The 12,358-nt window shown below is 34.6% G+C and overlaps 1 protein-coding gene across 1 annotated transcript in view; it reads right to left on the bottom strand.

The window, feature by feature from the left end:
- Positions 1-648: 648 nt before the first annotated feature.
- Positions 649-12,358, bottom strand: part of ZDHHC21 (zinc finger DHHC-type palmitoyltransferase 21) — a 32,790-nt gene continuing 21,080 nt past the window's right edge. The window contains exons 8-9 of the mRNA XM_058824145.1: positions 2,112-2,155; positions 649-1,621 (exon numbers count right to left, since the gene is read on the bottom strand). Coding sequence (XP_058680128.1) covers positions 1,489-1,621; positions 2,112-2,155 — 177 coding nt within the window. The 3' untranslated portion in view covers positions 649-1,488. The remainder of the gene's footprint in view (positions 1,622-2,111; positions 2,156-12,358) is intronic.

The following is a 12,358-nucleotide window of genomic DNA, read 5'->3' as shown; positions in this document are numbered from 1 at the left end:
GTTGATCTAAAAATTTTTTGCGAACACCAGTCATGAAAATTCTTACTCTTCTTTTTCGAAGTAACTGTTCACAAATAAACTATTACTTTCTGTACAATCTACATGTATAAAATCCTGATTTTGTGTCTTTTACTGTGTCCTGCTGCATGGCTGTTATTTAAGGGGGATCCTAGTCCTATTAGACTACTCAAAAAACAAAGTAAGCAGCACAGCTGGAAACACCGAGTTGTGAATTTCTCCTAGAAATCCATAGTAGTTTTCACAATCATGAAGTTAATATTTGTATAGACACAGAGAGCTAAAGCAGGTACATAACTTTTTCAGAGACAGGAAGACCGAGCTGGTACTTTGGAAATAATTATCATTTTACCAGATCTGAAAGACGCTTTCTTTGGTTAACTACTTCCACACTTACACGCTATCAACATTAACATAGTATCCTACTAAATGTGTTTATATACTTCAATGTTCGTGTTAATAGCAAATCTAGAAATATGTATAAATATTAATTAATTTTATTTTAAATATACAAACACTTAGACCAATTCCAGCTAATCAAGACTAAAGAAAAGTAAATATAAAATTTTAAACTTTTATTGACAATATATTCTTCTTTATGACACATTATGCTAACTAACTACACCTATATTTTTTAAAAGTAATCATTATAATATTTGCACCATACAACTTCTTTGTTCATTATTGCTGATTCAAATCCTTGGGATTTAGGGAAAACATGCATAGTATCTGCATAGTTTACCCTGAAATATTTAATCCCTCTCATTGAAATAAAGACATGAACACTTTTCACTAACATCATATCTAGGCCAGAAGGTAACTGTAAGCTGTTCTCTATGTAAATACACACATTTGTGTGCCTCTACAAAACCTCTCTGAGAAAGGCTTAGGAAGTACTCTGCTTCAGCTTGCAATGCTACCTTTTACAGTGCAGTGCTGCAGGATTACTTTTGCATATCATAAATAATGGAATCATGGAATTTTAAACATATGCAGCAGAAAAAAAGACATTATTATTATCCAGACTGACCTACTGATAAAAACTCTAAAAAAATTTCAAGGCAGAATAAGACACTTAGTGAGAAAGCTAACCACCAATGTAAACTTCAGGGCTTTCGACACAAAAATTAAAACAGAAGGAAAAAGAAAAGGAAAAAAAAAGGAAGAAAAAGAAAGAGCCAGTATCAAACTGGATGAAGACTACATTCCCATTGTTTACTTTTGGTATTAACCTCAAAGACAAAAGGAATCTCTTCGGAAAGCTAGTTTGAAAGAAAATAAGCCTGAAGTTGATTGTTTAACTTGCCTTAATTTCAGAATAAAATCAAGACCATAACTAAAATAATGCCCGGGCCACACGGTGATGCCTATGACTGGATTTTAATTGACTTGAAGACTGTCACAGTCCTATTATCATAAAACCTGTAATGCACTTCCAGCATAGAGGACCCATCTGTGCCCACCATCCGTTTAGTCATGATTGGCAAAGTGGTAGGGAACTCGCAGTGGTTGCCGCTGCCTGAAAGGAATAAACCACAGGATCTTCCAGTGAGTGCCAAAAACTTCTGAGAAGGTCTGCTGCCATGGCTTCTGGGGCCTCGATCTACAGAAGACAGCATTATTAGTGAAAGACACCATGCCCACAGCGCACTTCAGTCAGCTACAACAATGTAGGCTGGCTGGGAATTCAATACTGGACTCTGATGAACTGTGTCCAAGAATCACAAACACAACTTTTATTTCATTACGACGCGCAGCTGAGACTTAACTTTGGAGAACAGAAATTATCTGTGTCATCAATCAAACAAAGGCAACTTTTGAAGCACAGGAGACCTCAATATGAATGAAATGTATGTCAAAACACTGCAGAAAGTATCTTTTGATCTGTACTTCTGAAAAGAAAATATAGTTCCACTGGCTTTGAGTAGGGAAAGAAAGGGAACGACATGCAGCTATTTTGTGTACAACCACTATTAAAAAGATTAGTGAGGTGCTGCTACAGATAGGAAGTACAGCACACAGTACCATGCAAAATCATTTTAACAAAGAGCTCCCTTAGCATTTCAGCAATGTAGGAATTTTACAGAACTTACATGTCTTCACAACAGTTAGACATTTTTTCTATACTTGTAGTGTCCTGTTAAAGAGAAAAAATAACACAATGAAAAAGTATTTATTTACATTGCAAACTTTTAAAATGTCATGATAGCAAGTAACCACACCAGGGAATTAATTATTAATGTACGCTGTTTTGACTTTAGTTCATTAGGATGCATATTACACATATGCCATATTAGTTTTAAATAAATGTGAGATTATACATATAAATTTTAACTCAGTCTGTCTGTTAAATTATTTTTATAGGCATGATATGAAACTATACTGTGTAGTTTGACTACAATACCAAAGAATGCCAACAAAACCTTTCAGCATTATTACAGCAAAAACTAATTCAGATATTACAATTAATGCACAGGACATTTATGAGCAATGTGTATAAGGCCCACTCTTGCCATACTTTCCACAAGCACTCATTTCAGACTTGGAGTATCCCACTGAGATAACCACAAAGCTAGTAAAATGCAGTCATTAACAGATGTAGTATTTTGAAAAGCAGGAGCTAGTCAGAAGTTTTAAAATCATTAGCTTCGTGAGTATTACAACACAAACAGCACAACTGAAAATATACCATGAGTTTCTACAGTTCCTATCATTAAATACAAATACAAAAATTGTTATCTTAAAATGTAAAAGCTAATAATGTGCAGAGTGAAGGCAATCCTGCAGATAAGAGCAACTTAAATTCATACTTTAATTATAAAATGTCATGGTAAGTAATAGATCAGTTTTAGCTTAGATCACCCCCAAACAAAACTTTTTAAATTACCAATAGTGCTTTTTTTTCACTTTTCACTACAGATGTCACAAAAAGGCTTACTTTGTGAGTATCATGTAGGGAGTTTCAATATAAATTCACAGTTCATTACACCCTGAAATCACTTGCGAAGTTCAAAACACAATCAATTGAAATATTCTTCATTATTTCAACTCCTTTTCATTGGTAGTTTGGTATTTCCCTTTACTTTTCACTGATTCAGGCATGCACATAATGTACCTATCAAATTACAGTAGAATTTGAATAAGACCAAGAGCTAATCTCAATTGCCTCAACCACATACAGACAGAAAAGGACTGTGGTTTAATTAGGCTGCTACTTCATTGTCATCTGAAACACTCCCTAGCACTAAAAACCACACTGCGCTCCTTGATTGTTCCTGCATGCAATTCAGTGCAGGCATTGCTGGGACTCCACCCCTACCTTTCAGTTAGGGGAAGTTTTAAGGGGGAAGGGCGGAATGTGATTGGGAAATAACATAGAGGAAGCTGATTTCCTGCTCCACCAGACACGGCTGGCCCCAATTCCCTTGCCAACTTTTTGTATTCTGCTTCCCAGCTCTGAAGTGTTTTGGAACAGGATCCCTTACCACACACTAAACAGCAAAAAATCTTAATTCTGTCCACAACCTATCCAGCTGATACAGCAAAGGAGAGAAGTTCATTTTTCTCATGTCAATTCACCAGGATGCACAAGTTCTTGCCCAGAAGTTTGTGTAGAGAAGCCATGCCCAGTCAAGGTTACATAAACCACAATGGCCCCATTGTTAGGTGGGTTTTAACATCCACTCAGCAGTGAGGGAGGAAAGGACTGGAGGAGAAAACTGTAAACACTGTTTGTTGTTTTGATTCCCACAGATAAACTGCTGCTCCTCTCACATTATAGGCCTGTCTTCCCTCTCCTGCCACTAGCATGGCATTATACAAGTCCTTCTCCTTGTTAGGGCAGGACCCAACTTCACAGCCAAGGAATACTTTGCTTTCTTGGATTGCCTTTTTACTCAGCCTTTGTCAGAGAAAACATCATCTTTCCCTACCACAAAAATTCAGACATGGCTTTTTGAATAAAAAGGACTAAGTAAACTTCCTAAGTAAACTAAGAGATTACTTCCATGGCATTTCAGCAAAGTGGTAATACCATTTTCATGAGATGCTATAGTTCCTTTTGTAACTGCAAAAATATCTCAGTTCTAGGAATTATTCTCTGGTCCACTCAAAGTTGTTTATCAAATAGTACAAAATAATATTAGCATATTTGAAAGCAATAATGGCAAATGGTCTTTTGTAAAACAATAACATGCTATTCCAGACTCTAAATGGACATGTAGCTATGGAATATTTATTCTACCATTTCAAAAGAGGGGCCTTTAAACCAGCTCTGGGTGCAGAAGTAACATCACCAAATATCTTAAACATGGCTTTCTGCTGTGTTTCTACAGATTGCTTACTCATTAATACACTTGTACCACTCCCTAAAATACAGGTTTTGAGATTTTTTGGGGGAAAATCACAGATTGAAACCTGGAGATTGTATTTCGTTTTACATGTTGTTATGGCATGTTGTCATGACCCTGAGAACCTCTCAAGACGTGAGAGGTTCTCAGGGTCTGCTCCCCTCCAAACTGTAAATTAACTAAGTTAAAGAACCAAAGCAGGAACTAACTTCCTTCCTTTCCTCCCTTCCCTTTGCTCCCTTCCCTCCCTTCTTTCCTCCTTCCCTTCCCTTCTTTCATTGCCTGCCTGTTTCCTTTCTCCCTCCCCTTACCTTAAAATGGCAACATACACTTCAGATTACTTTTGCTTTACAGCAAAGCAACTGGGGTTGAGCAGCGAGTCCTTTGCTTCTTGGATACTTTTTCAACATGAAAAAATATTTAGAGCCAAATTTTAAAAGGTTCAAACTAGCAAAGAAACATTGCTTTGAAGTTTATCTGCTTAACAAGTACTAGTGACTGAACTTAAGAAACAAAATACCTTCCCTGCACCCTCATACCTTCCCTCTCCCCACACTGCTGCCAAACAGGCTCATCTGAAATCTGCTTTCATTTGAGAGTGAACCAGTTTACCTTTTCACATGAAAGTGAAACTTCACAGCACCCCAGGAAAGTCAGTAGCCCCTCTGAAGACAGGAGATGACGGAAAAGGAGAGTACCACAGTTGAGTTTTGACCTGTTATTTAAGGCTTCTTTCTCAGACATGAATTTTTTTTCTTTTGCAGACAAAGGACCAGAATAATCACCATTCTTCTGAATGAAAAGATGGTCAGCTCATTAAAACATCTCATAAATGTCTTCCAATCAGAGTATCATCTCTCTTATGCATTTGATGTGTACCAAGGTTTTGCAGCAACATCAGAATTACTGTGTTCAGCCTAAGAGGCTTTGGCTGTCTGCATCTACTATCAGCTTGGATTACTATTAATACAAATAGAACTGTGCTAAGATTTTTTTTCTAGACTCAAAGCTAATGCTAATGTTAAAACCTTTTTTGAGTGCTCGCACTCAGCCAAAAGTTTAAAATAACTTGGTATGAGCAAACATCACATATCTATGCAGTCCTAGTAATCTCTAAAAATTTCTTGAAATTTGAAATTGAATACAAGATGAAATTGACAAATACAACTGATTAATTTGACATGATGGATCATCTAGATTCCCAAAGGCATCATCCAGAATGGAAATAAAAACTGCTCCTGCACCTGTTTATTCAGATACATACCCAATGATAAGCATCTTAAAGCAGCTACAGGAAAAAAAAATCACACCTCTCACCTAGTGAGACAGGAAAAAGAACTTAAGAGGAAATAAACACAGGAATAGGAAAAGGGCAAAGTTTTCAGATTCTTCTGAGGAGAGAAAAAATATGAGTTTTTTTTACTCCAAGGATATACTACAGATCCATAAGAGCAGTTTGCTTACTCTAAATTAAGTAAGCTACTGCCACAACTAAGACTGATGTAAAAGGAAGGAGAAGAATGGAGAGAAAGAGATGTACGTAAAAGCACTGACAGAGTTCTGCAAACCAACCTCAGATTCACTCACAAATGAATGCATCCAAATTAGCTCCAAAGAGAACTGCACCTTTCACATCTACGCTTCTATTTAGCATAACCAACTGCCAAAAAAAAATGTAAATTAGAAAGATCACATGCACTGGTTAACCAACTGTCCTATAGGATGGGTTTTATCATGAACTAACACATCATGAAAAAAGCACACGCAAAGGATATTTTCCCCTTATTGATTCACATTTTCCAAAGTATACACTGTAATTTGTAACTTGCAGGACTAACTCCAAAGCATGTAGCTACAATCCCTGGTTCAGTTTTTCTTTTGTGTTTGCTTAAAGAGACATGCAATCATTACAGCTCTATTAAACACTTGCAGTAGTAGAATATAAGCATTATGCCATACTTTTATTATTTTCAAATGTTCACTGTAGGTGAATCAGCAGAAAAGTATGATGAAGCATAAAGAAAACAAAACTTGCAAGCCTTCCTGGATTTGCAGCCTTTGCTTTTATCTAAAAGTTCAAGACAACACATCCTTTATATAAAGGTTTTCTTTTATCTTCTGTCTAACATCCTTTCATGGTGTGCATGTAATTGATAGATGAGCAACTCGAGAATAGAAAATACTAAACATTGAAAGAATACATCGAATTTGATAAATTTTCTTTTCTTTTGGCATTAAATACATTTGGGTTTACTTCTGGCCAGTATTCTTTCCTTAATCTAGACTTTTCATATAAGATAGTTAATTTTATCAATTAAAACTATGTTCAGTCTGAAAACTATTAGTTCTATTTAAAGGTTAAACCCCTATATCAGACTCATGTACTAAATGAAAAAAAAGCTACACTCTATTACTTCTAAGGGAATAGTTCTAGACTCTTCTATGTTCTGAATAATTTAGTTAAATAGATTTATAATTTTTTTATTGGCTATTAGATACTGACTCAATGACAAGAAACCATCTAAAATGGAGGCACCATAAAATCTCTTAAATTCAGGCTGTTGCAAATCCACAGCATGTTTGGCGCAGATAGCTGCATAACAAGAGACAAAACAAAACATATTCTATTTATTGATCCCTACAAATACCATATGATAAAAATAGAAGGGAAAAATATTTTAGAAATAGATGTTGATCATCTTCACACAGAAGTCATTTTAATAGTCTGATGTCTAAATCTGACAAGCAACATGTAAACAAAATGCACTCAGCCCCTGGAACACTCAAATATTTTTATAGTTACTTATCTTCAAGTAGTTAAAGGTACTACCTTTACTATTAGGAAAATATATTAGTTAAAGGACTTCTTCTTTAAGTGATAAACCAGGGATAATTCTGACATATCTGATGATATTCTGTACTCCTTGCACAATTTAAAATCGGATTACATTTTCTAACTTGCACTTTTTCCTTAAAATATTGTAAATTATTAATTTTAAAAAAGTTCATATTTAAATAAGACCATACAGTGAGCTAATTTGAAGTGATGTGATCTTTTTCTCCCTAGAATGTCTTACACTTCTATTTATTCCTACATTTTAAATAGCTCATAAAAAACAGGTTTTTAAAAAATAAACTAGTAAATAGATAAATACCACATTTTATTTTTATGTAAATATGTCTTTAAAGATGTCAGAGTACATTTAATAAAAATGCTAAACAAAGTGCAAACCCATTTGAGAGAAATAAGGTAAAGGTGCAAAAGAATTTACACAGTTAACAAACTCATATTCGAAGACCAGGACTTTACTAATTCCTGACAATTTAATTTATAGAACTTCATGCAGTCTTCTAATAGGAGATCTAGCTATAGGTGGATTAAAGGTAAAGACAGGAAAAGGGGAAGAGATAAGAATAACAAGGAAGACAGATAATGTTAATATTAGTTTATTTTCTGTTAGTAATTTCCAGTTACTCTTTCGGGATTATAATTTATGTATGCTTTGCTTTCCCTTGTAATTATTTTGCTCTATATTGTAGCCACATAAAGAATGCAATTGCCTGGAAACCCTAATTTCCCCTACCAATCCTAATTTTTAATATGCTAAACTTAATTATGAGGATTAATAGGTTCCTTGATTACACTTCTGCCATGTTTGAAAAAACAGGAAAGCCCTTAGTATTCACCAATCAAAATAGTATTTAATAGATTATCTGATTAAAGATATGACTGCAAATATTTTTAATTACAAGATACTTATTATTAAAGACGAAAAGCATTTCAGCAGAACTAGATCATTTGTCACTCTGCATATTAAATGAGCATTGGATCAATACTATACAATACACAAATACAGAAAGAATTAAAAAGCTTTGATTTTATTAACAGAATAACTGCAGCAACATTTTCATTATTTTGAAACAAAATCTTTGTAAAAAAGATTGGAAAACTACCTGGTAAAATACACTTCCTAATTTAAGGTGAAAACGAGAATCACTGCAACAATAAAAAGCAAGTATCAACATTTTTAAAAGCTTCTAAGGGGAAAAATGTATGTGATAGGTACCATACTGCACACCAGGCAGGCTGTTAAACACTCTTTTCCCTTCTATCCTTCCTACAGTAAATAAAGGGAAATTTCTCTTTTCCACATCCAGAAAGTACTGATGGAACAGGATACTGGCATATCACTGGACACCATTCAAACAGTTAATTAACAGGAAACCCTGACAGCATTAATTAAATTAATAAAGACACTGTCCACTTAGTTTATGATAATGCATCCACTACCTTGCACAAAGGCCACATGGTATCTATTAAATTTATAAAGGCCTATCCATTAAATAGTTCTGCCTCAGAGAAACAAGTTAATTACTAAATAATTTCAATGAAAAGTTTTCCTCTGCAATACTAGCATAAATCACATTAAATCATATTTAATGGACCATAAGGGAAGAATTAAGAAAATTTCTTTTCTTCCATAGAAATAGTTTGTTACAACATATGGAAAAATGAAAACACTGTTTAGTGTTTGAGATAAAAACAATCAAAGGTAATCCTTTAAAATTAGGGTTCAGATTAGTCTCTGCAAGGGATGCTGTTTAACTGAAACATCTGGTAGTGTTATGTTGAGAGACAGGCCTTTTTTAACTTTGGAAATGAGATTAGTAGATCAGTTATTTGTAAGTGTCCAAGTAATTTCTAATTATTTTATCTGGGTCACAGATAATCCGCTTTTACAGGGCTCCCACAATGACATCAGAGGATCACTGTTGAACTGATTATCCTGTTACCTTCCACCATCCATGGGAAGACCGGATTTTCCTTTTGTACAGAGAAAGAGAAAGAAGTGGCTGATTGCTTCAGACAGGTGGCAGCCAACAAAATAAAGAATACCACAGTTCTTGAGAGGAAGAAAATCTCATCTATGCAAAAGGTACCAGCTTTTAAAAAGCAGTCAACAAATGGAATACTTCTTAGCAGTGTCTGGTGCAATTTAAAACCTCACTAGATAGGAACAAATATCAAAATAATCAGAAAAGCCATTGTTTAAAAAACAGTATGCCATGTCATTTTTTACATGTTTTGTAGTAATGCCTTGTAGATCATACATAACCAACAGAAGAATCCTGCAGTATAAACAGAAAAACTGGGCTTATCATCATTTAACTCTTAACGTGAAAGACACAGAGAAAAAATTTCTTAAAACTATAACGGAATATGAGTGAGAGAAATGCAAAAGCCAGGGCTAATCTTCTATTAATATACACACAAGCATCCCGGGCATTCCACCTTTATTTAAAAAGACTGAATCAAAGCACTCTTTTTAAAAGAGCTCTACACCTTCAACAACCATACATCAGAAACAATCTGGAGTGGATAAAACACACTTTTTTCCCTTGGCGAATTAATGCCATTTCCTATGAATTGATAGGCATGTTATGGGGGCTTTCGAGATAAAAAAACATCTGTTACATATAAAAATAAGAGAAAAATCCTTTAAAAACACATGTCAAGAAAATATGTTTTGAGAAAGCAAGCAAGTTTCTGGGTACTATTTGATTTAGCTTCCCAATAAATTGTATTATTTCATGTAACAACATAAAAAAAAGCAAATGGAAATAAAAATTAGTAACACAAATACATCCTTCTAACACTTTCTTCTAGCTTAAGTGCAAAATACTTAGATAAAATTTTAGTGCAAAATTTAGATAAACTTTGGTTTTGTCACTTTAATACAATGTCATTAATACGTGCACACAACTGTTGCACAAGACAGATTGTCTTGTATTTTTTTCCCCAGAAGATTTTAAAACTTTATTATTATATTACTAAAACTTTATTATATATTAGTAAAAATTATCACTTTAAAACAAATTGATAATTTACCTATAAATCATACTTCTATGACTTACGACAAAGCACCAATAAAAACCCATACCTCTACCTTCATGGAGCTTTAAGTGTCTATACTGCAGCTATTTTGTTACCTGTAGTGATTCAGGCCAAAGACTAATCCGAAGTACAAGCAGCTAAAGGAGGCCCTGAAGTGAAGAGTAACAATAATCTTTAAAATTGTCACTTTCTATAGGAGAGTAAAAGAGTTGCACCCTTGTAAGGTGCAACTTACACTTTCTGGTATGTTTTTCTGTTTTACTTAAAAGTTTGCTTCTACTTTTCAACAAATGCCATTTAAAAATCAGGGTGTCTGAGAATGTAAGAACACAGGCTCCAGTTAAGGAATAAAACATTCTAAATTGCTCTACAAGAAATGAGAGGAAACCGAGGAGTGGTAAAGGAAGTAACAAGCACTAGAGACAGGCAGGCCTTCAACATAAATGCATAATCATTTTGGAAATTACCTTTGATGGTGTTTTAATTCATGGGTGAAACCAATTTTTTCCATCCAGTTCTGTAAAAACTTGAATAATTTTAAGTAAAAATACTAATTGTTGATGAGATTTTAAGAGGAATATCTTCTTAAGAATCCTAGAGTTTCTAAACTAGGATTTTAAATTTCTCCCTATTTCAGAGGCTTATGAATTAGAGAGAACCTAGATACCTCTATTTCAAAAGTATCCAAATAAAATTTCCCCAACAGTAAGGTAAAGTACATGCTAGAAGAAGTATCAAAGTTCAGGATGATAACAAAATTAAAGGCAAATAAAGCTCAGAGAAAGCAACTGGGGAAGGAAGACGAAAAGAGCCATGTGCCCCTTCTGACAGAAGTGTGTTTCACATATGCTAGTTTCTAGGGAGAAAGCACTAATCCTGTATGCAGAGGCCACCTCAGCTGCTCTCCTCTTCATCAGAACAATTCATGTCAAAAGTTCCTCTAAGGACAGTTTTTGCCAACCAGCTGTTCTCCTCTCATTGTAGGAAGTCACCTCCTTTGCTCTTTGGCTTCTTGGACCTCCAAATGAGTTATGAATAGCCTTGTGCTAATGATACCCTAACAGTGATACCACAATCACAGTGGTGGCAAATGTACTCAGAGAAATTACTGCATAGTAGGTTACTTAGTCTATTAATCACCTTATCAAGCACTACAGCCTCAGGAACATTCTCCCTGTAAGAGACAAATTTTAGCACACAGCTTACAAAGTTTTCATTCTTACCAGAGAGCACATTTTTTCCAAGCATCTTGAAATAGATATTACCAATATCAACAGATATTGACTTCATTTCTGGAAATTTATGTAATGATGGTCAAGCAAGTTTACCTTCTGGAAAAGCAGGCAGTCTTGTTACAAAAGAGTTAAAGTTTGATTAATCTTAGATTTGTATTTTTTTCCAAAAATTTTTGCAGCACTTGTAATGTTAAACACCAATGAACCTGCTGGACTTGTTCAGCAGCAGTTTGCACCCACCAAAGTTTAGATCACAGAGCTGCAACACTTACTGTCTCTACTATTTAAAACCAGGTTTTTTTCCAGGAGTTGCGGAATTAATCTTGGTACATGTTAAACTGCAAAAAGGAGGCACAAGAGCATGAACTACAAAAATGTGCATTACCTGCTCTCCCATACAAGCACAAGAATTGCTTTGCCTGTATCAGAAGGTCCATGTTCTTGTCCCTTGCACACATCTCTAGGCAGCTTTAGCAATCACTAAAATTAATGCTTTCAAGAATAGCCGTGGAGCAATTCATATGATGTGAATGCTTTAACTGCATATCCATGCCTTAAGTTTGTTTCAAGGTGCTTTTCTTCATATTACACTTTCATGATTGGGTTCTGCTATCAAGTTTTAATCTATACCTTATAGTAAGTTAATTTCATCACAAATTCCACATTTAATATACAGCTCATTTCAGTTCTTACACTACTTCTAGACTAATCACAACTGCACCAAACGGACTTGCTTTGTTTGTTTGAAGTCTGAGTAATTGTTGCCAAGCAGAGTTCCTCAAAACAACTGTATTATTTATTCTTCCTAATTCTGTATTTGCAAAGAAAGGAATGAAAAGGGAGAAGACAATTGTGCTGCT

Source organism: Ammospiza caudacuta, chromosome Z (genome assembly GCF_027887145.1).
Source record: "Ammospiza caudacuta isolate bAmmCau1 chromosome Z, bAmmCau1.pri, whole genome shotgun sequence".
Taxonomy (NCBI): Eukaryota; Metazoa; Chordata; class Aves; order Passeriformes; family Passerellidae; genus Ammospiza; species Ammospiza caudacuta.
This window is presented reverse-complemented; position numbering and strand designations above follow the sequence as displayed.